A 26,309-nucleotide genomic window follows, 5' to 3' on the forward strand; every position below is an offset into this window, starting at 1 on the left:
CATGAATGAAAGAGGAGAGATCACAACTAACACCAAAGAAATAGAGACAATTATAAGAACATACTATGAGCAACTCTATGCCATGTTGGGCTCCCTCCTCAGCAGGGAGACTTCTCCCTCTCCCCCTGCTCTTCCTCTCTTTCTCTCAAATAAATAAACAAAATCTTTAAAAAAAAGAATTAATAAGATTGATAAATCCCTAGCCAGACTTATGAAAAAGAAAAGAGAAAGGACCCAAATAAATAAAATCATGAATGAAAGAGGAGAGATCACAACCAACACCAAAGAAATACAGACAATTATAAGAACATATTATGAGCAACAATTCGCCAGGAAATTTGACAATCTCAAAGAAATGGATGCATTCCTAGAGACATATAACCTTCCAAAACTGAGCCAGGAAGAAACAGAAAACCTGAACAGACCCATAACCAGTAGGGAGATTAAAAGAGTCACCAACAATTTCCAAGAAAACAAAAGCCCAGGGCCAGACGGCTTCCCTGGGGAATTCTACTAAACATTTAAAGAAGAACTAATTCTGGGGTGCCTGGGTGGCTCAGTGGGTTAAAACCTCTGCCTTCAGCTCAGGTCATGATTCCAGGGTTCTGGGATTGAGCTCCACATTGGCCTCTCTGCTCAGCAGAGAACCTGCTTCCTCCTCTCTGTCTCTTCCTGCTCCTCTGCCTACTTGTGATCTCTGTCTGTCAAATAAAATCTTAAAAAAAAAGAACTAATTCCTATTCTCCTGAAACTGTTCCAAAAAATAGAAATGGAAGGAAAACTTCCAAACTCATTTTATGAGGCCAGCATCACCTTGATCCCAAAACCAGACAAAGACCCCATCCAGAAGGAGAATTACAGACCAATATCCTTGATGAATATAGATGCGAAAATTCTCACCAAAATACTAGCCAGTAGGATTCAACAGTACATTAAAAGGATTATTCACCACGACCAAGTGAGATTTATTCCAGGGCTGCAAGGTTGGTTCAACATCTGCAAATCAATCAATGTGATACAATACATTAATAAAAGAAAGAACAAGAACCATATGATACTCTCCATAGATGCTGAAAAAGCATTTGACAAAGTACAGCATCCCTTCCTGATCAAAACTCTTCAAAATGTAGGGATAGAGGGCACATACCTCAATATTATCAAAGCCATCTATGAAAAACCCACCGCAAATATCATTCTCAATGGAGAAAAACTGAGAGCTTTTCCACTAAGGTCAGGAACACGGCAGGGATGTCTATTATCACCACTGCTATTCAACATAGTACTAGAAGTCCTAGCCTCAGCAATCAGACAACAAAAGGAAATTAATGGCATCCAAATCAGGAAAGAAGAAGTCAAACTATCACTCTTTGCAGATGATATGTGGAAAACCCAAAAGACTCCACTCCAAAACTGCTAGAACTTGTACAGGAATTCAGTAAAGTGTCAGGATATAAAATCAATGCACAGAAATCAGTTGCATTTTTCTACACCAACAACAAGACAGAAGAAAGAGAAATTAAGGAGTCAATCCCATGTACAATTGCACCCAAAACTATAAGATACCTAGGAATAAACCTAACCAAAGAGGCTAAGAATCTATACACAGAAAACTATAAAGTACTCATGAAAGAAATTGCGGAAGACACAAAGAAATGGAAAAATGTTCCATGCTCATGGATCAGAAGAATAAATATTGTGAAAATGTCTATGCTACCTAAAGCTATCTATACATTTAATGCAATCCCTATCAAAATCCCACCCATTTTTTTCAAAGAAATGGAAAAAATAATCTTAAATGTATATGGAACAAGAAAAGCCCTCGAATAGCCAAAGGAATATTGAAAAAGAAAGCCAAAGTTGGTGGCATCACAATTCACAATTGTGGACTTCAAGAAAAAAAGCTGTCATCATCGAGACAGTATGGTACTGGCACAAAAACAGACACATAGATCAATGGAACAGAATAGAGAGCCGAGAAATAGACCATCAACTCTATGGTCAACTAATCTTCGACAAAGGAGGAAAGAATGTCCAATGGAAAAAAGACAGCCTCTTCAACAAATGGTGTTGGGAAAATTGGACGGCCACATGCAGAAAAGTGAAATTGGATCATTTCCTTACACCACATACAAAAATAGACTCCAAATGGATGAAGGACCTCAATGTGAGAAAGGAATCCATCAAAATCCTTGAGGAGAACACAGGCAGCAGCCTCTTTGACCTCAGATACAGCAACTTCTTCCTAGAAACAATGCCAAAGGCAAGGGAAGCAAGGGCAAAAATGAACTTGGGACTTCATCAAGATCAAAAGCTTTTGCACAGCAAAGGAAACAGTTAACAAAACCAAAAGACAACTGACAGAATGGGAGAAGATATTTTCAAATGACATATCAGATAAAGGGGTAATATCCAAAATCTGTAAAGAACTTAGCAAACTCAACACCCAAAGAACAAATAATCCAATCAAGAAATGGGCAGAGGACATGAACAGAGATTTCTGCAAAGAAGACATCCAGATGGCCAAGAGACACATGAAAAAATGCTCCACATCATGGGGCATCAGGGAAATACAAATCAAAACCACAATGAGATACCACCTCACACCAGTCAGAATGGCTAAAATTAAGAAGTCAGGAAATGACAGATGCTGGTGAGGGTGTGGAGAAAGGGGAACCCTCCTATGCTGTTGGAGAGAATGCAAACTAGTGCAACCACTCTGGAAAACAGCAAGGAGGTTCTTCAAAAAGGTGAAAATAGAGCTACCTTATGACCCAGCAATTGCACTACTGGGTGTTTACCCTAAAGATACAAACGTAGTGATCCGAAGGGGCATGTGCACCCAAATGTTTACAGCAGCAATGTTCACAATAGCCAAATTATTGAAAGAATTTAGATGTCCATCAACAGATGAATGGATAAAGAAGTGGTATATATATACAATGGAACACTATGCAGCCATCAAAAGAAATGAAATCTTGCCATTTGCGACAACGTGGATGGAACTAGAGGGTATTATGCTTAGCAAAATAAGTCAATCGGAGAAAGACAACTATCATATGATCTCCCTGATATGAGGGAGAGGAGATGCAATGGGGGGAGGGTTTAGGGGGGTAGGAGAAGAATAAATGAAACAAGATGGGATCGGGAGTGTGACAAACCAAAAGAGACTCTTAATGTCACAAAACAAACTGAGGGGATGGGGAGATGGTGTTATGGACATTGGGGAGGGTATGTGCTATGGTGAGTGCTGTGGAGTGTGTAAACCTGGTGATTCACAGACCTGTACCCCTGGGGCTAATAATTCACTATATGTTTATAAAAAATTTTTAAAAAAATTAAAAAAAAGAAGATAGACTTAGGGAACTCAGCAACACCATAAAGTAACATTTGTATTGTAGGAGACTCAGAAGAAGAGAGGTAAAAGGAGGCAGTGATTTTATTTAAGGAAATAACAGCTGAAAACTTCCTTACTCTTGGGAAGGAAACAGACATCCAAATCCAGAAGGCACAGAGAACTCTCATTAAATTCAACAAAAAAGAATGCCAAAACATCAAGATATATTGTCGTAAAGCTTTGTAAATATAGAGATGAGGAAAGAATCCTGAAAGCAGCAAGGGAAAAGAAATCCCTATCCTATAAAAGAAGACAAATAAGGTTTACAGCAGGTTTTTCCACAAAAATCTGACAGGGAACATTCCTCAATATCATAAAAGCTGTCTATGAAAAGTTCACAGTGAATATCATTATCGATGGGGAAAAGCCCATCTCTTAAGATCATAAACATAACAGTAATGCCCACTCTCACCACTACTGTTCAACACAGTGCTAGAAGTCCTAGCATTGACAATCAGACAACAAAAAGAAATAAAAGGCATCCAGATTTGCAAAGAAGAAGTCAAACACTTCTCTTCACAGATTACATGATACTTCATGTGGAAAACCCAAGAAACTCCACCCTCAAATTACTAGAACTCATGCAACAACTTAGCCATGTGGCAGGATACAAAATCAATGCACAGAAATCAGTTGCTTTCTTATACATTAAGAATGAAAATATAGAAAGGGAAATTAGAGATTCGATTCCATTCACAACAGCAACAAAAACCACAAGACACTTAGGAATAAACCTAACTAAAGAGGTAAAGGAGCTATACTCTAGAAACTACAGAATACATATGAAAGAAATTGCAGAAGTCACAAAGAGATAGAAAAGCATTCCATGCTCATGGATTGGAAGAATAAACATTGTGAAAATGTCTCTCCTGCCCAGAGCAATTTGCACTTTCAATGCCATCCCTATTAAAATATCATTGGCATTTTTCAAAGAGCTGGAAGAAAAAAATCCTAAAATTTGTATGGAACCAGAAAAGACCTTGAATTGCCAAGGGAATGATGAAAAGGAAAAACAGAGATGGGGCCATTGCATTTCCTGAATTCAAGCTGTATTATAAAGCTGTGATCACCACGACAGCATGGTATTGGCAAAAAACAAAAACATAGACCAATGGAACAGAATAGAGACTCCACAACTGGACCCTCAACTTTACGGTCATTAATCATTGACAAATCAGGGAAAAAAAATCCAATTGAAAAAAAGACAGTCTCTTCAATAAATAGTGCTGGGAAAATTGGACAGCTACATATGGAAGAATGAAAATGGACCATTTCTTTGTACTATAGACAAAGATAAAGTGTAAATGGATGAAAGACCTCAGCATGAGACAGGAATCCGTCAAAATCCTAGAGGAGAACATAGGCAGTAACCTCTTCGACATCAGCCAAGATAACTTCTTTAAAGACATGTCTCCAAAGGTCAAGGACAATAGAAGCAAAAATGAACTTTTGGGACATCAAACATATCAAAAGCTTCTGCACAGCAAAGGAAACAGTCAACAAAGCAAAGAGGTAACCCATGAAATGAGAGAAGATATTTGCAAATGACATTACAGATAAAGGGCTGGTATCCAAGATCTGTAAAGAACTTCTCAAACTCAACTCCCAAAAACAAATAATCAAGTAAAAAAAATGGGCAGAAGACATGACCAGACACTTCTCCAAAGAAGACATACAAATGGCTAACAGACACATGAAAAAATATTCAACATCATTAGCCATCAGGGAAATTCAAATCAAAACCATATTGAGATATCACCTTACACCAGTTAGAATGACAAAAATGAACAAGGCAAGAAATAATACATGTTGGAGAGGTTGTGGAGAAAGGGAAACCTTCTTACACTGTTGGTGGGAATGAAAGTTGGTGCAGCCTCTTGGGAAAACAATGTGGAGGTTCCGCAAATAATTAAAAATAGAGCAACCCTATGACCCAGCAATTAGACTACTGAATATTTACCCCAATGATACAGATATAGTGAAAAGAAGGGGCACATGCACCCAAGTGTTCATAGCACTGGTATCCACAATAGCCAAACTGTGGATGGAGTCAAGATGCTCTTCAACAGATGAATGGATAAAAAAGATGTGGTCCATATATACAATGGACTGTTAGTCATCAGAAAGGATGAATACCCACAATTTGTGTCACAAGGATTGAACTGGAGTATATTAGGTTAAGTGAAATAAGTCAAGCAGAGAAATACAATTATCTTATGGTTTCACTGATTTGTGGAACATAAGGAATAGCATGGAGAACATTAGGAGAAAGAAGGAAAAAATGAAGGGTGGGGAATCAGAGGGGTAGAGGAATCATAAGAGACTATGGACTCCAGGAAACAAACTGAGGATTTTAGAGGGGAGGGGGTATGGGGGCCTGGGCTAGCTCAGTGATAGGTATTAAAGAGGATATGTATTGCATGGAGCACTGGGTGTCATATGCAAACAATGAAACATGGAGCACTACATCTACATGGAGCACTACACTACATTATGTGACTGACATAACATAATAAAAAAATTAAAAGAAATAAATTACTGGTACTATAACAAAATGCAAAACTTTTACACAATGAAGGGAAACATCAACAAAAAATATACCCTGCCAGGGGTGCCTGGGTGGCTCAGTGGGTTAAAGCCTCTGCCTTCAGCTCAGGTCATGATCTCAGCATCCTGGGATTGAGCCCTGCATCAGGCTCTCAGCTCAGCAGGGAGCCTGCTTCCTCCTCTTTCTCTGCCTACTTGTGATCTCTGTCTGTCAAATAAATAAATAAATAAAATCTTTAAAAAAATATATACCCTGCCAAATGAAGGAAGATATTTCAAATCTTTTATCTGAAAAAGCATTAATATGCAAAATATGTAAACAACTTATACAACTCAACAAAAAAAATGCAATTAAAAATGGGCAGAAGACATACACAGACATTTTCCAAGCACAACTTATAGATGGTAAAAAGAAACATATAACCATGGTCAACATCACTAATCATAGGAGAAATGTAAATCAATAGTGAGATGTCATTGCACACCTGTCAGAACGGCTAAAATAAAAAAGATAAGAAATAAAAAATGGTGAAGTGATGATATGGAGAAAAAGGAATCCTTGTGCTCTGTGCGTGGGAATGTGAATTGTTGCAACCACCATGGAAAACGATAGTGATATTTCTCAAAAAATTAAAAATATAATACCATAATCCACCAAGGAAAACAAAAACACTAATTTAAGCGATATATGTACCTCGATGTTTACTGCAGCATTGTTTACATTATTGAAGATATGGTACCATCCCAAGTGTCCTTTGATTGATGAATGAATAAAAAAGAGCTGGTATATCTGTACAATGGAATATTACTCAGCCATAAAAAATAAATGAATTCTTCCCGTTTGTAACAACAAGGATGGATCTAGAGCACATAATGTTAAATGAAATAAGTCAATCAGAGAAACACAAATACTGTATGTTTCACTCATATGTGGAATTTATAAAAGAAACAGAAAAAAATTGACAAAACAGACCCTTAAATATAGAGAATAAGCTGGTAGTTTTCAGAGAGGAAGTGGGGGGGGATGGGCAAAATAAGTGAGGGGGATTAAGAGTACACTTATCTTGATGAGTAATGAGAAATATATAGAATTTTTAAGTCATATTGTATATCTGGAACTAATATAACCCTGTGTATTAATTATACTTACATTATTTTTTTTTAAATTCAAGGTTCTGAATCATGGCATGCTTTACTAACATAATTTCAAAAGTGAATTCTTTTAATCCAAGAGTATAAACAGAGGTGACCCTGAAACATGGCATTAGCCTTATGATTCTGTTATAAGAATCATTAAGATTCAAGAAGGGTAAGACTATGCTTCTTTAAACCGTTACTAAAAGAGACCTAAGACCCATTAACACAGTTTGCTCATAAATTCCCCAGACAGAAACGAAAAAAAAAATGTATCTTTTTGAGACTTCCACTTAGAATGCATGGTTCCCTTTTGTGGCTCATAACTCCCTTTTAATGTGCTTTGTTTTTGTTCATTTTGTGGGAGTAGAACTGCTTGGAAAAACAGATGTCAGAAAGTCCATTAGTGTCATATGAACCTGCAGCTTTTTAAAGAAACCATATTCATAACCAACCAAGTATATTCCATGTGCTGTTTTTGGAACTGTCAATACAGGAATGAAAAAACAAATAAGGCTCACTGCCTATTTGCAGCTTAAATTCTCACTGTGAATACAATTAATAAATAAATGAATAAATATGGAGTTTTAGATAAAGATGCTATATATGAAGATAAATAAATAGGGTTCAGGGTTAGGAGACTGACAGGACACTTGTTGGGGAAGTAGATAACATAGGATATGGTAACCAGGGAAGGCTTCTATGAAGAGATAACATTTAGCCTAAAATAGTGAATGATGAGAATGTTTAGTCATCCATAATGCAGAGGAACATTCCAAGCAGAGGAAACAGCATAATGCTTTGGCAAAAATATCAATCAATCGGGGTGCCTGGGTGGCTCAGTGGGTTAAAGCCTCTGCCTTCAGCTCAGGTTATGATCCCAGGGTCCTGGGATCGAGCCCCACATCGGGCTCTCTGCTCAGCGGGGATCCTGCTTCCCTTCCTCTCTCTCTCTGCTTGCCTCTCTGCCTACTTGTGATCTCTGTTAAATAAATAAATAAAATCTTTAAAAAAATCAATCAATCTTGGTGCATATGAGAAACAAAAAGACAACAAACAAAAATGCATGCTAGTTTGGCTAAATTATATAAGAAATATGAAAAAATACAGAATTAGAGTGGAAAATAGGTAGGGTCTAGATAATGTAGGCATTGAAAACCAAGGTAAGAAGTTTGAGCTTTATTCTGAATGTAATGGGAAACTACTGGAGTGTTTGAAGCAGGAGAGAATAGAGATAGTAAGACTACTTAGGCACTCTTACAGTATTTCAGGAAAGATAATGATTGAAACTATTTAAGTAGTAGTAGTTAAGATGCAGAGACATGGACTGATACAGGATATATTTTGGAGGTAAGGTAGAGAAGTTTTACTGACTGATCATATGTAGGGGATGAGGAAATGAATGGAATCACAGATGATATCCAGGTTTTAAAAGATCAAGTGGGTGGATGGTAGCACTATATATTAAGATGGAAAAGACTGGGGAGGTATAGATTTTGGAATGGGTTGGAGTTGTTATGTTAATTTTGAGATGTCTAGTAGAATTCAACTGAAAATTTCAAGTAGTTGGTTAATATAAGAATTTGTATTTCAATGGAAAGACCATAGGCAAAACATAGATGATATTTAAAGCCATTGGATTAGATGGATTTACCAAGAGAGGGCTGTAGATAGAAAAGGTCAGGAACAAAGTCAAACATGAAGAAGAGGGGGATAAAATAAAGGTGACAAAAACTATCAGTAAGTAGGAAGGAAACAGGATAGTAGAGTCCTAGAAATCAAGTAAAGTACATATTTTTAGAGAGAGAGGTTATTTTAAATGATGTTGGATTGTAGAATCAGATGAGAGAGGAGAAATCAATGGATGAAGCTATGAGAAGGTATTCAGTGAATCTTGAAAAAAGCACTTTCAGTAAAGCGATAGAGATGGAAAGTGATAGAGATGGTAGCTATGCTTATGGAAGCTAATTAAAGAGACACTTAATCTGTATGTATACAAGCCCATAACATACCGTGAAATGTTTTCTTTTACAATTAAAATCAATCTGTGTCCCCAACTTGTTTTCTTGTATTTTATTTATTTTTCATAAACTCTTCTCAGGGAAAAGAACCCAGCTACTTGCAGGTCTTTCTTTTCATTTGCCTTAAAATTTATCCACCAGTACATTCTCATTTCTTGTAAATATCATTGCCCTAATGGTCACTCACCCATTGATTCAGCCTGTAAAACTTAGCATTTAACAAAGAAGTCATTAATCAGCTTTGAGTCTTCAAAACTGACTTTTTGAGTCTGCTTGGAGAAAAATAGACTTAAATTCCAGACTTTCTGACAGAAGTGAAAAAAAAGATATCTAAATAAAAACAGGAAAATATATGAAAAGAAAAATGAAGATATATACATAAACTTTTATTATAAACCAAGGATAGAAAAAACTTGGAATAAAAAGTAAAGAGAGATCTTCATGAGACTAGAAGAGGAAGTAGAAGCCCCTTGAGAGAAAACAAGCATAGGAGAACAGGGAGGAAGTGGAGGAAGGGAGGAATTTAATTGACACAAGAAGCTCAAGGTTAAGACTCAGCAATATCTATCGAAGCTCTGAATTTAGCAGAACATTGGGCATCCGCCCTGTCGTGCTGAGAATTGACAATAAACACTGTGAAAGCAGAGGACCCAGAAACCATGCAAATGAATTATTTCTCAAGGTCAGAGAGAGCCTGCAAGGGTGGAGAACATGGGAAACAGGAGACACTACATTCAAACTGAGATGTCTACTTATTCCCCTTAGAGCCAGGTTTTGGAAGAAGGGGGATGAAAGAAGAGATCTGGAGAAAAGAAAATAAACTAAATTTACAGAGCATTTACTCCCAAAGAGAGCAAATTAACCTGAAAGAGACTAAAGGGATCTAGTTATCCCTGGCAAGTTAATTTATTTCCCTGATTATCAGTAAGAATGAGGACTTATAAAGAAATTTAATTGAGATACAAATTAAATTATTTGATTTGCATATTTGAATCCATGCATGTTATGTTTTTACTGTGCTATGTCTGGCTTTTGATTGAGTTTTTACTATATTTAGCAACTGCTTAGGAAATGTCTTTCTATCTCATTAAAATCTGCCCCTATAGAAGTTTTAGTCAATTTTCATTTTTTATTCCTTCTTAAGAACATGTAACCACTCTTGTAATTGTATTCTCTTTACAAATAATTTTAAATGTTTTCTTAGATGCAAGCCAGTTCTCTGTTACAGTCTAAATATTATTCTTAACTTTTTGACATTTGTTTTCCAACTCTTTTGAGTCCTTTTGAAGTATTCTTCATTATCCATTAGTCCTTAACTTGTAAATATTCCAGTAAAATTGAACTACTCTTAAGGAAAATATAAATTCAACCCTTTAAAATATTTTTCATTTTAGTCCATTTTTTTCTAAAATAAAACACAGTAAACATACCAAAGGAGCATATCTTGGTTTTAGAGGTGCAGCAGGCATCTTGCTCTGACAGAGACGTTTGATCTTGGGTGATGGTAGCAAAGGCTCACACGGAGGTAGTGGTGGTCTTTCTCTTGATGGAGGGACTCTACCTGTATCTGTTTTTTTCCCTTTTTCTTTGAATGTAGTCTTTTTGAATGACATTTTGGATTCTCTCTTTAGTTCCAGTTTTTCCTTCTTTGAATCTGTAGATGCAGCATCTGATTCGCTAGCAAGTCTCTTTTTAGCCCCAAGTTTATACACTGACTCTTCAGATTCAGCATCTGAACTTTTGAATGTCTCAGGCTTCTTTGAGTGTTTCCTGGAAAATTCATCAGATTCTGCATCAGTAGACTCTATGACCTTCTTTGCATCCTGTTTTTGTGCATCTTTCTTTGAATCTTTCTTAGTCTTCTTTGAATCATATTTATCCTTCAGATATTTATCCCAATCAGATTCAGTTTCAGTAGACTCTTCAGACTTCATTGCAAACTTATTTTTGTCATCTTTCTTTGAATTTCTCTTTTCCTTTTTTTCATCTTTTTTACCCTTTTTTGAATACCATTCAGATTCAGAATCAGCATCAGTAGACATTACATCCTTCTTAGCATCCTTTTTCTTGTCCTCTTTTTTTGAATCTTTCTTATCCTTCTTTTCATCTTTCTTCCATTTCTTTGTCTCCAATTCAGAATCACTTTCAGCATCGGTAGACACTGCATCCTTCTTTTTCTTGTCACTTTTCTTTGAATCTTTCTTTGCATCCTTTGAATCTGTTGAATCTTCATCAGTCGTCTCTGTGTCTTTTTTTGCATCCTTTTTCTTGTCACTTTTCTTTGAATCTTTCTTAGCCTTCTTTGAACCTTTCTTTGCATCCATTGAGTCTACAGATTCAGCATCAGAGCTTTTCTTTGCATCCTTTTTTGTGTCCTTCTTTGAAGTCTTCTTTGAATTATTCTGAGAGTCATTCTTTAACCACATATCACATTTTATGGATTCAGCACCAGACTCCTCCAAATACAGTCTGAAACCCATACTTGAACTATTGTTTGAACAAATATGTGCTTTGGCATCAGAATTGTTCTTTGAGTCTTTAGAATCCTTCTTTGCACATGTGAATTTGTTATCTGTCTCTTTGGAATTCTTTGAATCTCTCTTACCTTTTTTTTGATACATTGAGACCATCTTAAAATCAATGGATTCTGGATTTATTTCTAATTTGGACTTTGAATCCTTAGATAGCTCACTGTTACATGATGATTTTGATGGAGTTTTAGCTGCTTGATTTAGTCTTTTAGGTTTCTCATCATTTACCGTTTTAGATTCTGTAGTTGTTTCATGTGGGCCTTTGTTTCTCTTGGAATTTCTCTGCAAAGTTCTTCCTTTTTTGTCATCTTTGGACTTTTTAGGTTCTCCATTTTCATGATGGGCTTTAAGAGTATAAGGATTTCTGAATGGAGCCTGTCTCCTGACAGTTAAGTAAACAGATGGCCTTTGGAAAAATTTTTTTAAGGAATGCCTTATCCTTATATGAGCTGGCTTCTGAACTTCCTCTAATTTTCTTTTGACATGTCCCTGAAAAGATTATTTAGAATAATGATAAATATTTTAAAATAAGTTATATATTTTTAATATTGAAACATAAAAATTGTCTAGTTTTTCATTAACCATCTACTTAAAATGGAAAAAAAAATGTTGCAACATTCTGTGTGTGTTGCATATGTGAGATAACTCCACATTAGAAACCAAATGACTTCAAACCTTAGGATTTTCTCAATGACTTATACAGAGATTGGAGCAAACCCACAGTGATCCATGATATTTAAGGGCCCATCCTTACCATTGATAGTGGGTTACCATTGATAGTGGGAGAGATCTTTTAAAACATATTGGGTACCCTTCATCCCCAAGTTAGCTCAGAAATAAGCTGACTCCCTTGCAGTTTGTCATGACAATGCTCGTGATAACTGTAGGCTTCAGCCTTAGCTTGATTTTTACTCCTGCTTTCAACATCTCTGATGAAATCAAGCCTGTGAGAGCCCTGGTGTGAACTATTTACCAAAACAAGGACATAAATTAAACAAATATCTGATCCTATTAATTTGTGTAGCAGTAGTGTAATTTTTTTAAGTCTCAATCCCAAATCTGTCAAATCTGGTTCAATCTGGTTCTCAAAGTGGAAACATACATCAATTTTGCATTTATCTTTTATAGCCCTTTAACTATTCAGTAGGGACATCACCAGTCAATGAAATGGTCATATATAATTAAAGGAGGACAATGAAGAGTAGCAGGAAACTTGGATCACTACAGATGTAATGAACAGCACTTAAATAAATGCACTGACTGTAACTCTGCTTTGGGTGATGCTTTTGAAACACATTTTGATATTACCATGGGTGATATCAGACTTCACTTAAATTATAATAGTTAAAATAATATGAAGAGTAAGAATGGGAAAATAGAAAGATTTGATGTTTCCTTTCAAACATCTCCATCATCTTCTCTTTTTGTAAGCTAGTTTTTCCTTTTCCTTATTAATAATATAATGGCACTTTATAAAAGAGGTAGAAAGCTTGAATGCGCCAGTATCTAGTATTCTGAGTGCCAGATTAAAGAAAATGGAGGGGCCCTGAAACTTCATCGACATTGGCTCATATTCTAAGATTCAGTTTAGATGTTTTTGCAGCTAATAAATATTTCCTGAGAGATCACACTAGCAGCAGCATTAGGTTCTGTAGCTTACATAGCCTACTAACTTTATAATGCCTTTGAAAAGGAGGATTAAGTAAAGGTGAAATAAATAAAAATGTATCTGAAACAGATGGAGGTAATCTGTACCAGTAATTATGAATTTAAAAATTGCTTCCAAAAAGAAGTAAAATTCAAATTACATATTTTAATTTATATTTGTATATTATATAATCTTAGATTTAGTTAAAGATGACATTTTCAATACTTACAGAAACTGAGATTTGTGATCCTGAAGGTCTTGATCTCCTTTTTCTACCTGGCTGGAGTGGTTTGGGAAATGTCAAAGTAAAATAATCTTGATTCCATAATTTTCCACTTGATTCATTGACTAAAATGAGTGAGAACAATGAATAATTCACAGTTAATTGATTTTAATCAGCACTGAAATATTCTTGAGTAAGAAATATATTGTTTAAGATAAGTTATAGCTTAAAACATAGCTTTTTCCTCTGGACTGTATAGTTTATTTGCATATCAATTAGGGAAAATAAAAGATGATTTCTCCATTTAGCACTAAAGTATGTTTAAAATTACATTGTAACCTTATTTTCTAGATTAAACTAGTTTTCACAATTTTCACTTAAAGCATAGTGGTTGAAATAATACAAACAGTAGGAATGGAAAATAGAGAAAGATTTGATATTTCCTTTCAAATATCTCCATCATCTTCTCTAGTTTGGCTTTTCTTTATGTCACGCTGGTTATGTTGCAGACAACATGTCTCCTATAGTCCCTATAGTTGCACAATGCAGAGCACAAAGTAGTCAGTAAAGTCTTTATTGATTAAATCTAATCATTTATTTTAGTGGTCTGACCTTAATGATATCCAAACAGAATTCAGGGTTACAAACCTAAATCCTGATTTTAGTTCATGATCAGTACATTCAAATATTTAAAGAACTATTATATGAAAGTGTAGTAGCAATAGTAATAACAGAATAGCTGAAATGGCTAACATTTATATACTGATGATTATTTGTCAGACTGTTTTAAGCACACTTAATTATCAAAACAACCCTTTGAATTAGATATAATTTATAATTGTTTCCATTTTATAGATGTACAAAAGTGAAGCACTGAGAGAAGTTAAATTGCTTGCCAAAAATCATAAAGTGGAAGAGCTGAGATTCAGAGACCTATAGTTTGGCTCAGAGTCCATGCTCTTAATCACAGTGTTAGAGAATTCTATTTATTTCCCTAAGAATTGGACTAGGACCAGTGGGTTAGAGTTGTATCAGTGCAGGTAGATATCAGCTCAATATATAGGGAGAACTTTCCCTAAGTTGTAGCTGTTCAACAAAATGAAATGTCCACTTTCATCATTTTGACTATTTTTCCTGTACTCTGGGTTTTATAATTGTGGATTTTAAACAAAAGGAAAACTTACACAATTAAGGTTGATTTTTATAGTGAGGAAGAATAAACTATTCACTTTAAAATAGCTAGTACAAACCCACACCAAGGTCAGAAATATTTTAAACACACATACATTCCAACACACATAAACATATACACATAGTATAGACTCTTTTATTTTATTTTTTTTAAATATAGGCTCTTTTAAATATTAAGAAAAAATCAGTGTGCTTTATGTTTTATAACATTGAATTGAAGGTACTAGTCATTTGTCCCTAAAATAATTTTAAATATAATCTAAATAATATTGTACTTTAAAGATTCAATTCTTACTTGGTATGGAATTATCATTTGTTCTGATGTTCACTTCTTGCCTGTTTGAAAAAAAGCTTCAATTAAACTTGTGCTATAGTTAATAATAACTAATAATAATAATATGTCAATAATACAATAATATTATTTGTAATATGATACAGTATGATTATAATATAATATAATATAATATAATATAATATACCAGTGAGAATGCCTGGTATCAAAAGACAAAAAAATAAGTGTCTGTGAGGATGTGCAGAAAGGAAACATTTGTACTCTGTTGGTAGGAATGTAAACTGCTGCAGCTACTGTGGAAAACAACATAGAGGTTCCTCCAAAAACTAAAAATAGAAGTACCATATGATGCAGTAATTCCACTTTTGGGTGTTTACTTGAGGACAACAAAACGTTGATTAAAAAAAGCCATATGAGGGGCGCCTGGGTGGCTCAGTGGGTTAATCCTCTGCCTTCAGCTCAGGTCATGATCCCAGAGTCCTGGGATCGAGCCCCGCATTGGGCTCTCTGCTCAGCAGGGAGCCTGCCTCCACCTCTCTCTCTGCCTGCCTCTCTGCCTACTTGTGATCTCTGTCTGTCAAATAAATAAATAAAATCCTTAAAAAAAAAAAAAGCCATATGAGGGGCGCCTGGGTGGCTCAGTGGGTTAAGTCTCTGCCTTTGGCTCAGGTCATGATCCCAGGGTCCTGGGATCAAGCCCCACGTCAGGCTCTCTGCTCAGCAGGGATCCTGCTTCTCCCTCTCCCTCTGCCTGCCTCTGCACCTGCTTGTGATCTCTCTATCAAATAAATAAATAAAATCTTTAAAAAAAAAAAAAGCTTTATGAACCACTATGTTTACTGCAACATTATTTATGATAGCTAAGATACAGAAGCAACCCAACTGTCCATCCATAGATGAATGGCTAAAGAAGATGTAGTATAGGGGTGCCTGGGTGGCTCAATGGGTTAAGCCTCTGCCTTCAGCTCAGGTTGCAATCTCAGGGTCCTGGGATCCAGCCCCACATCGGGCTTTCTGCTGAGCAGGGATCCTGCTTCTCCCTCTCCCTCTGCCTGCCTCTCTGCCTACTTGTGGTCTCTGTCTGTCAAATAAATAAAATCTAAAAAAAAAAAAGATGTAATATATATATATATATATGTATATATATACATATATTGAGAAATATGTATGAATATAATTATATGTATATATGAATACAATATGAATATATATGAATATAAATATTAAAATTTACATATATACATATATAAAATATTTCTCAACCATAAAAATAATTAAATATTCCCATTTGCAGCAACATGGATGGGCTTAAAAGGTATTATACAAAGTAAAATAAGTCAGATAAAGAAATAAAAAATTGCTATATGATTTTACTTATATGTGGAATCAAGAAAAAACAAACAATGTATATATAAACAAAAATAAAACAGACTTAAGTACAGAGAACAAGCTGGTTGTTGCCAGAGAAGAGGGTGGCAGGATGAACAAGATAGGTAGAGGATTAAGAGTTATAAAATTTCCATTATAAAATAAGTAACAGGGATGAAATGTATAGCACAGGGAATATAACCAATATTTTAATAATGTAGTATGCTGACAGATGATAACTGCACTAACTGTGGTGAGCACTGCATAATATATAAAATTCTTGAATCACTATGTTCTACAACTGGAACTAACATAATATTGTATGTCAACTATACTTAAATAAAAAAAGTAACATAAATGTTAAAACATGCCAAAATATTATATATCTCCTATGTAATAAATAACAATTATTCTATAAACATTGATAAACATATAACAAAAATAATTTAAAATTTGTACTATTGCTAATAATAATCAAAATATTGTTATAAGCCTTCAGTTGTAACACTTTGAATAATTTTTTTAGTGTAGTTGATACAATGTTACATTAGTTTCAGTTGTACAATATAGCGATTTCACGAATTTATACATTGTGTTATGTTCACAAGTGTAGCTCTCATCTGTCCCAATACATTGCTGTTACAATGTAACTATTATCATCATGCTATGATGACTGTCAACTATCGGTTCCTTGCATTTATAGGTCTGATTCTTCTTCTTGTTTGTGAATTTATTTTTTGAGATTCCACTTATAAGTGAAATTATATGATACTTGACTTTCTCAGCCTGATTTATTTCATGTATCATAACACTCTTAAGGTCCATCCATGCTGTCTAAAATGGCAAGGTCTCATCCTTTCCTACTGTTGCATAATATTCCTGGTAAAATGTATTTAGATGTTTTCCTCTTTTTTTTATTTTTTAGAATATTTTGAGGAGAATAGTATTAAATCTTCTTCAAAGGTTTGGTATAATTCACCTGCGAAGCCATCTGGCCCAGGACTTTTATTTTTTGGCAGTTTTTTTGATTACTGATTCAAGTTCATTACTAGTAATTGGTCTGTTCAGATTTTCTATTTCTTCCTGATTCAGATTTCAAAGATTGTTTGTTTCTAGGAATTTATCCATGTCTTCTACATTGTCTAATTTGTTGATACATAAATTTTTGTAGTATTCAATTATAATTCTTTAATTTCTCTTGTGTCACTTGCTACTTCTCCTCTCTTATTTCTTATTTTATTTATTTGGGTACTTTCTCTCTCTGTCTCTTTTCTTGATGAGTCTGGCTAAGGATTTATCAATTTTGTTTATCCTTTTAAAGAACCAGGCCTTGGTTTCATTAATTTTTTTTCTTTTTCTTTTTTTTTTCTTTTTAGTTTCTATGCCATTTAGTTCCTCTGACCATTGTTATTTCCTTTCTTTTACTCACCTTGGGATTTTTGTTTGTTTGTTTTCCTAGCTCCTTTATATGTAAGGTTTAATTGTTTATGTGAGCCTTTTCTTGTTTGTTTAGATAGGTCTGTATCCTAATATATTTCCTACTTAGAAGTGATTTTACTGTGTCCCACAGATTTTGTGTTTTCATTTTCATTTTTCTCCATTTACTTACTTTTTATTTCTTCCTTGACTGTTTAACTCATTGGTTCTTTAGTGTCATGTTGTTTAGTCTCCATGTGTTCATGTTTGTTGTCTATTCTAGTCTTTTCTCTTGTGATAGATTTCTAGTTTCCTACTATTATGATTGGAAAAGATGCATGGTATGATTTCAAGCTTCTTATATTTATTGAGGCTTGTTTTGTGTCCTAACATGCGACCCACTCTGGAGAACGTTCCATGCACACTTGAAAATAATGAATATTCTATTGTTTTTGGATGGAATGTTCTGTATATACCTCTTATGATGATCTTGCCCAATGTGTCACTCAAAGATGTTATTTCTTTGTTGATTTTCTCCCCAGGTGATCTATCCATTGATATAAGTGGGGTGTAAAGTATCTTACTCTAATGCATTGTCATCAATTTTTCCTTTTATTTCTGTTAATATTTATTTTATGTATTTAGGTCCTCCACTGTTGGGTCTGTAGATTTTATAATTGTTGTAGCCTTCTGTTGGAGTATCATTATGTAATGTATCATTATGTAATGTTTTCTTTTTGTCTCTTGTAAACAGTCTTTTTTTTAAAGTCTATTTTTCAATAAGCAAATAAATAAAGTCTATTTTTTCTGACTTCAGTATCACTACCTTGTCTTTTGTTTCCATTTGCATAGTATGTGTGTTTTTTTAATCCCTTCACATTCAGTCTCTTTATCTATAGGTCTGAAGTCTGTCTCTTGTCAGCAGCATATATAGATGTTAGGTTTATTTTTTATCCATTCCACCATCCTATGTCTTTGATTAAATAATTTAAGTCATTTAATTTTAAAGTAATTCTTGATATGTACTTATTTTCATTTTGTTAATTATTTGCTGGTTCTTTTTGCAATTCTTCTTTTTTCCTTTCTTCTTCTCTTGTTCTCTTTCTTTTTTATTCCTAGTTTTTATAGTCTTACATTTGTCTTCCATTCTCTCTTTTTATATATATATATCTATCATAGGTTTTGGGTTTGTGTTTGTTATGAGGTTCATATAAAAAATCTTATGTAAATAGCAATCTATATTAATTTTGTTGTCATTTAAGTTCAAAGACTTTTAAAAACTAATTTATTTTTCTCTTTTCCCTTCTTTTTACTCCTTCCTCCATGTTTTATATATATGTACATAGTCATATATATAATAATCATTTATATATCATTTATAGTCTTTTTTATGTTTTTATTAGTAATTTTCTTACGTCTAATTAGGGTCACTTTTTTTTTCATTTTAAAGTCCCTTTATCATTTTTTATGTAACTAGTTTATTTGTGATAAACTCTTTTATTTTTTTTGTGGAAATTCTTTATCTCTTCATCAAATCTGAATAATCTTGTTAGGTAGAGTATCCTTGGTTGTAGGTATTTCCTTTCAGCATTTTGAATGTCATTGCATTCCTTCCAGGACTGCAAAGATTCCGCTGAAGCCTTATGTTTTCCCTTGTAGGTAACTTTTTGCTTCTCTCTTACTGTTTTAAGGTTCTCTATCTTTAACTTTTGACATCTTAATTATTTTGTCATGGTGTGGATATCTTTGGGTTCATTTTGTGTGGAATTCTCAGTGTTTCTTGGATTGGGTGTCTATTTCTTTCCCTGTGTTAGGGAATGTTTCAGTATTATTTCTTCAAATATTTTTTTTTCCTATCCTTTTCTCTCTCTTCTTCTTCTTCTGGGGCTTCTATAATATGAGAGTTTGTTTCCTTTATGTTGTCTAAGAGTTCCTTTAACCTATTCTCAAATTTCATTTTTCTTTCTCTTCTTGTCATTTAGTTTGAGTATTTTACATTGCTCTGCCTTCTAGATCATTGATATATTCTTCTATATCTGCTGATCTGCTGCTGAGACCCAGGACTCATTGAGGTGGGAGGCCAGTTAGGGTGCTCAGACAGCACTGGTCTGTGCTTTCAAAGTAAAGGTGGAGTTTAGATTATGCATGTTCATCCCTACCACCTGGAAAGCATTCCAACAGCTCTCCTACCATTTGGCAGCATTCTCAGGCTGACTTTTTTCTATTATAGTTGCCCATTTGAACTGCAGCTTCTTAAAGAAAGAAAAAATAGTAAAAGAAAATAATAAAAATTTTAAAGAATACAAAAAAGAACAAAAAGAAAACAAGACCAAAAAATGTGGCTGATTTGCCATGCCCCAGCATTACTAGGGCTGTCTTGGCTTGTATACACTGAACCAGCTGAGATTGTAAGCTCACTGTGTGGGACTGGACTTTATTCCAGTCTGGGACTTTAAGGTGGGGGTGAGAGAACATTTCCACAGCTTCTGTGGACCCTTTTAAACAGCAGCATTTTTCCTGTGCCCCAGCTCAACTAAAAGTGGTGTAAGCTTGTGAACACTGAGCTCACTGAAGTTACAAGCTTGTTGTGTCAACTACACCAACTAGTTATGGAGTCTGGACCCTTCCTTGGTATGGGCTTTTAAGGTGGAGTGCAAAAATAAACTGTGTTGTTCTCTAGTCCCTCTGACTTGGAGAACATTCCTGCAGCTCCTTTGCCATTTGGTGGAGTTCTAGTGTAGTCGCTTTTATATACTAGTTGCTTGCTTGCTTGCTTTTGCTTGCTTTCTTTTTTTCTTTCTTTTTTTTTTTTAGCAGCTCCAGATACTGCTTATTTTTTTTTAAGATTTTATTTATTTATTTGTCAGAGAGAGAGAGAGAGTGCACACAAGCAGGCAGAGGCAGAGAGAGAAGCAGCCTCCCCGCTGAGCAAGGAGCCTGATGTGGGACTCAATCCCAGGACCCTGGGATCATAACCTGAGCTGAAGGCAGCGGTTTAACCAACTGAGCCATCCAGGTGTCCCTTTTTTAAATTTAAATTCAGTTTAGTTAACATACAGTATTATAGTATTATTAGTTTCAGGGGTAAAATTCAGTAATTCATCAGTTGCCTATAACACCCAGTGCTCATGATATCAAGTGCCCTTCTTAATGCCCATCACCCAATTATCCCATCCACCCACCGCTTTCCTCCAGCAACCCTGTTTGTTCCCTCTAATGAAGAGTCTCATGGTTTGCCTCCTTCTCTGTTCTTATCTTGTTTTATTTTTTTCTTCCTTTCCCCTATGTTCATCTGATTTGTTTCTTAAATATCACATATGAGTGAAGTAATATGGTATTTGTCTTAGTATAACTGATTTATACTTATACTTTAACTTTATACTTGCTTAACATAATAACCTCTAATTCCATCCATGTCTTTGCAAATGGCAGAATTTCATTCTTTTTGGTGGCTGAGTAATATTCTATTGTATATACAGACCACCTGTTCTTTATCCATTCATCTGTTAATGGACATCTGTTTTTTCCCATATTTTGGCCTTTGTGGATGGACATTGGTACTATAATTATTGGGGGTGCAGGTGTCCCTTTGAATCACTATTTTTGTATCCTTTGGATAAATACCTAGTAGCGTAATTGCTGGGTCCTATGGTAGTAGTATTTTTAACTTTTTGAGGAAACTCCGTACTGTTTTCCACAGGGGAATGCACTAGGTTGCATTCCCACCAGCAGCATAAGTAAGATGGTTCCCCTTTTTCTATATCTTCTGTTGTTCTCTATATCAGTCAACATCTGTTGTTTCCTGAGTTGCTAACTGTAGCCATTCTGACCAGTGTGAAGTGGTATTTCCCTGTGGTTTTGATTTGTATTTCCCTGATGCTGATTGAAGTTGAACATTTTTTCACGCATCTTTAGCCATTTGTATGTCTTTGGAGAAAAAAAAAAAAAGTCTGTCCATGTCTTCTGCCCATCTCTTGACTGGATTTTTTGTTTTGGGGTTTTGAGTTTGATAAGTTCTGTATAGATTTTGGAAACCAGCCTTTTATCTGATATATCATTTCTAAATATCTTCTCCCATTCCTTAGAAAATAATCAACAAAACTAAAATGGAACCTACTAGTTGTTCTTTTATTTATTTTTATTTTTTTTGCCAATTCTTCTTTTTTTTTTATTAATATATAATCTATTATTTGCTTCAGGATTACAGGTCTGTTAAAGCATGCCTTTTTTTCCCCTGGGTCTGGGGGCAAGGAATCTCTTCTTGGTCCCTCAGTACTATCCTTCCCTACTGCTGTACACAGCATCAGGGGTGAGGGTTCCCATTTTTACTGTATCTCCATCTCTTCTGTTGTCCTCTTTGGCATTCTCTATATCTTTGTGTGGAAACGGTTCAATCAGCCCTTAGTTTTTCTTCAGGAGTAATTGTTCTATAAATAAGTGTAATTTGGTGTTTTCCATGGAGGAGGTGAGTTCAGGGTGTTCCTATATTACCATCTTGGGCTGCAACCAACACTTTGAGAAATGTTATGCATTCGCTGACCTGGTCCATTTTTTAAGAATGTCTACTTATAAATCACACACTGTTCCCCAACCCTAAGTGAAATTATTTTTAAAAAGGTATATTTTTCACCAGAAACTTGAAGAAGAATAAACCATGGATCAAAAGCTACAATAAAAACACAAATTTGACAAAACCTAAAATTAATTAAATTTTTATAGAACAATAAATCAAACCAGCCCCCTCATCCTCTAATGAAAGTGTCTAAACAAGTAGACACTTTCATTTAGTACACATGCTAAAAAAGTTTTGAAAAAAATGAAACACGACAACTTTTTAATGTTCTCAGAACTTAAAACATCTAGTGATATCTGAAAAGGTCACAGGTAAATGTTGATATGGATTTTGAATTGTTTCTACAATTACTGTATAATATTTTCCATTCAAAAAGTACCCATTGAATTAGGCAATAATCATGATGTTTACTGAGGTTACATATGGTGTAATTTGCCTTAAAAATTTTACATCATTACTAGTTATCAGGGACAATGAGTTGGACCATTGCTAATTCTGAGATTGAACTCATATACACATATATCTTGGAACTTGATTTTTTATCTGACTTTAATTATCAAGTTAGTAAATGTAACTTTTTATTTTTATAAGTAACTACTTAATTTAACTTGTATTTATATTTGCGTCAAATCTATGTTTATTTCCTAAGTAAAGCTCTAGTATCCAGCATAAAGCCTAGTCCATACTCATCATTAAATTACTACCAACTTACTTAGGAAACATTTTGGATACACCAGTTTAAAAAAAAAATTCTAAACCAGTGGCTCTTAACTAGATGTGAACATCAAAAATAAAAATAAATGTGAACATGCCTTACAAATGCTCCTAGACCCTTGAAGCAGAATTTCTGGGTGTGGCTTAATGAAGTCTGTATTTTAAAACTCTCTTAGGTGGGGTGCCTGTGTGGCTCAGCTGGTTAAACATCTGATTTTTAGTTTCGGCTCAAGTCATGATTTCCCTCAAGGCTTGGGGATAAGGCTTGTACTCAGTAGGAGTGTGCTTCAGATTCTCTCTCTTCTCCCTCTATCACTGATAGAAGAATTTAAAATAATGGTCATAAAGATAATCACTGTATTTGAGTAAAGAATGGAGTACACCTCAATGATACCCTCAACACAGAGAAAGAAAACAAAAAAGGAACCAATCAGAGATGAAATACTCAATAACTGAAACTAAAAACACACAAGATGTAATACATCACAGATAAAAGGAAGCAGCAGGATCAGTGACTTGTAAGAGTAATGACAAAGCAATCAAGCAAAACAGGAGAGAGAGAGAAAAAAACTATTAAGGTAACTCAGAAACATCATCAGCTATAATAACATTTGAATTATAGGGATCTGAGAAGAGAGAAAAGGGGGTAGAAAACTTATTGGGGGGGTCCACAAAAAGACTCATAGTAATTAAAATTACAAAAAAAAGTGTAGATTAAGAGAGAATTTTTATTTATTTTTAAAAAGATTTTATTTATTTATTTGACACACAGAGAGAAAGAGAGAGCAAGAGAGAGCACAAACAGGGTGAGCTGCAGGCAGAGGGAAAGGGAGAAGCAGGCACTCTGCTCAGCAAAGTCCCCCCGACAAAGTACTTGACCCTGGGATCATGACTTGAGCTGAATAGAGATGCTTAACTGACTGAGCCACCCAGGCACCCCAAGAGATAATTTTTAAAGCAGCAAGAGAAATCAGTTACAAAGAAACCCATAAGGCTATCTGTGGATTTTTCAGCAGAAACTTTGTAGACCAGAAGAAAGTGACATGATATCTTCACAATAATGAAAGGGGGGGGGGGACAAAAACAAAAACAGGACAGAACCTGAAATCAAGAATAGTCTATGCAGCAAGGCTATCTTTTAAAATAGGAGGACAGATAGTTTCCCAGAGAAATTAAAGTTAAGTTAAGAAATTCATGACAAACCAGTGCTATAATAAATATTAAAATGGTAAAGAAAGACCATAAGCAGAAGTAAAAATGTAGGAAGGATAAAAGCAGTAAAATTAAGCATATCTATAAAAATCAGTCATGGGATTTACAAAGTAAAAGAATGTGAAGTATGACACCATAGACCAAAAACATAAGGGGGAAAGGAATAAAGAATAGGTACAAACTCAAGTGACTATCACCTTAATATAGACTGCTATGTGCATAAGATGTTATATGTTAATCTACTTGTAATGGTAAATCAGAAACCAGTAACAGATATTCAAAAAATACAGAAAAAAAGAATACAAATATACCAATAAAGCCAACAAACAGTGAGAGGAGAGGGAGAATAAAGGAACAAAGAAGAACTACAAAAAAACCCATAAAACAACAGAATGTCAGTAAGTACATACCTAACAATAATTAGTTTGAATCTTAATGAACTAAACAATGCATCCAAAGGCATAGGGTGAAGAATGGGTAAAACAGCAAGACCCATCTATAGTCTGTCTACAAGAAAGTCATTTCAGACCTGAAGACACACAGAGATTGAAAGTGGGAAGATGGAAAAACATTTATCATGCATATGGAAGTGAAAAGGGCACCAGGGTAAGATTACTTATATCAGACAAAATATACTTTAAAACAAACACTGTAATAAGACACAAAGAAGGACATGACATAATCATTAAAGGAATAATCCACCAAGAAGATATCACAATGTAACTATTTATGCACCCAACATGGAAGCACCAAATACATAAAACAGCTAATAACATACATAAAGGAAGTAATTGGTAATAACACAGTAATAGTAGGGGAATTTAACACCCTACTTACTTTAATGGGTATATTATCCAAACAGAAAATCAACAGGGAAACAGTGACTTTGAATGACACACTGGATCAGATAGATATAATAGATATATTTAGAATATTCCATCCTAAATCATCAGAGTATCTATGCTTTTCAAATGCACATGGGAGCATTCTCCAAAACAGATCACATATTAGACCACAAAATAAGTCTCAATAAACTCAAAAAGATTGAAGTCATACCATGCAGCATTCTAACCACAATGCTGTGACACTAGAAATCAACCACAAAAAAATAATCTGAAAAGAACAAAAATATGTGGTGGTTAAATAACATGCTACTAAACAACGAATGGATCAACCAGGAAATCAAAGAGGATATCAGAAAACCCATGGGGTCAAAAGAAAAAGATAGTATAATGATCAAAAATCTTAGGGATGCAGCAAATGTTGTAAGAAGGAAGTTCACAGCAATACAAGCTTAACCCAAATAGCAACAATTAAAAAAAAAAATCTAAAACAAACTGCTTGCCTTGCACCCAAAGGAGCTAGTAAATGAAGAAAAAACAAAATGCAAAAGCAAATAACAAAAATGAAAGCAAAAATAAATTAAATAGAAACTAAAAAATAACAGCAATTAATAATAGTATAAATCAATGAAGCCAGGACCTGGTTCTTTGAAAATATCAACAAAATTGATACAATTTTAGCCACATTCATAAAAAACAGAGAGACAGAGAATTCAAATTAATTAAGAAATGAAAGAGATGAAATAATAATCAGCATGACAGAAATAGAAAGGAGTGTAAAATAATACTATGAAAAAAAATGCCAACCAATTGGAAAACCTGGGAGAAATGGATATATTCCTAGAAACATATAACTTCCCAGAACGGAACAAAGAAGAAATAGAAAATTTGAACAGACTGATTAGCAGCAATGAAACTGAATCAATAATAATAATAATAATAATAATAATAATAATTTCCCAACAAATTAAAGTCCAGGACAAGATGGTTTCACAGGTGAATTCTACCAAACATGTGAAGAAGAGATAATACCTATACTTCTCAAATTGCTCTAAAAAATAGAGGATGGAAAGATTCTGAAACCATTGTATGACAGCAGCATTACCCTTATACCAAAACCAGATAAAGACTGAGGGAGAGACACAGAGGAAGAGAGAGAGCTAAAAGATGGTATCTCTGATGAACTCTGAACTTAGATGCAAA

The 26,309-nt window shown here is 34.5% G+C and overlaps 1 protein-coding gene across 1 annotated transcript in view; it reads right to left on the reverse strand.

Annotated features, from left to right (window-relative positions):
- The window catches only part of LOC111140098 (cylicin 1), a 116,848-nt gene that overhangs the window by 18,123 nt on the left and 72,416 nt on the right, over positions 1-26,309 (reverse strand). Inside the window, exons 2-4 of the mRNA XM_022492480.1 lie at positions 14,985-15,025; positions 13,505-13,623; positions 10,527-12,116 (exon numbers count right to left, since the gene is read on the reverse strand). Coding sequence (XP_022348188.1) covers positions 10,527-12,116; positions 13,505-13,623; positions 14,985-15,025 — 1,750 coding nt within the window. The remainder of the gene's footprint in view (positions 1-10,526; positions 12,117-13,504; positions 13,624-14,984; positions 15,026-26,309) is intronic.

Source organism: Enhydra lutris, unplaced genomic scaffold (assembly GCF_002288905.1).
Source record: "Enhydra lutris kenyoni isolate GAN:26980312 unplaced genomic scaffold, ASM228890v2 scaffoldscaffold163, whole genome shotgun sequence".
Taxonomy (NCBI): Eukaryota; Metazoa; Chordata; class Mammalia; order Carnivora; family Mustelidae; genus Enhydra; species Enhydra lutris.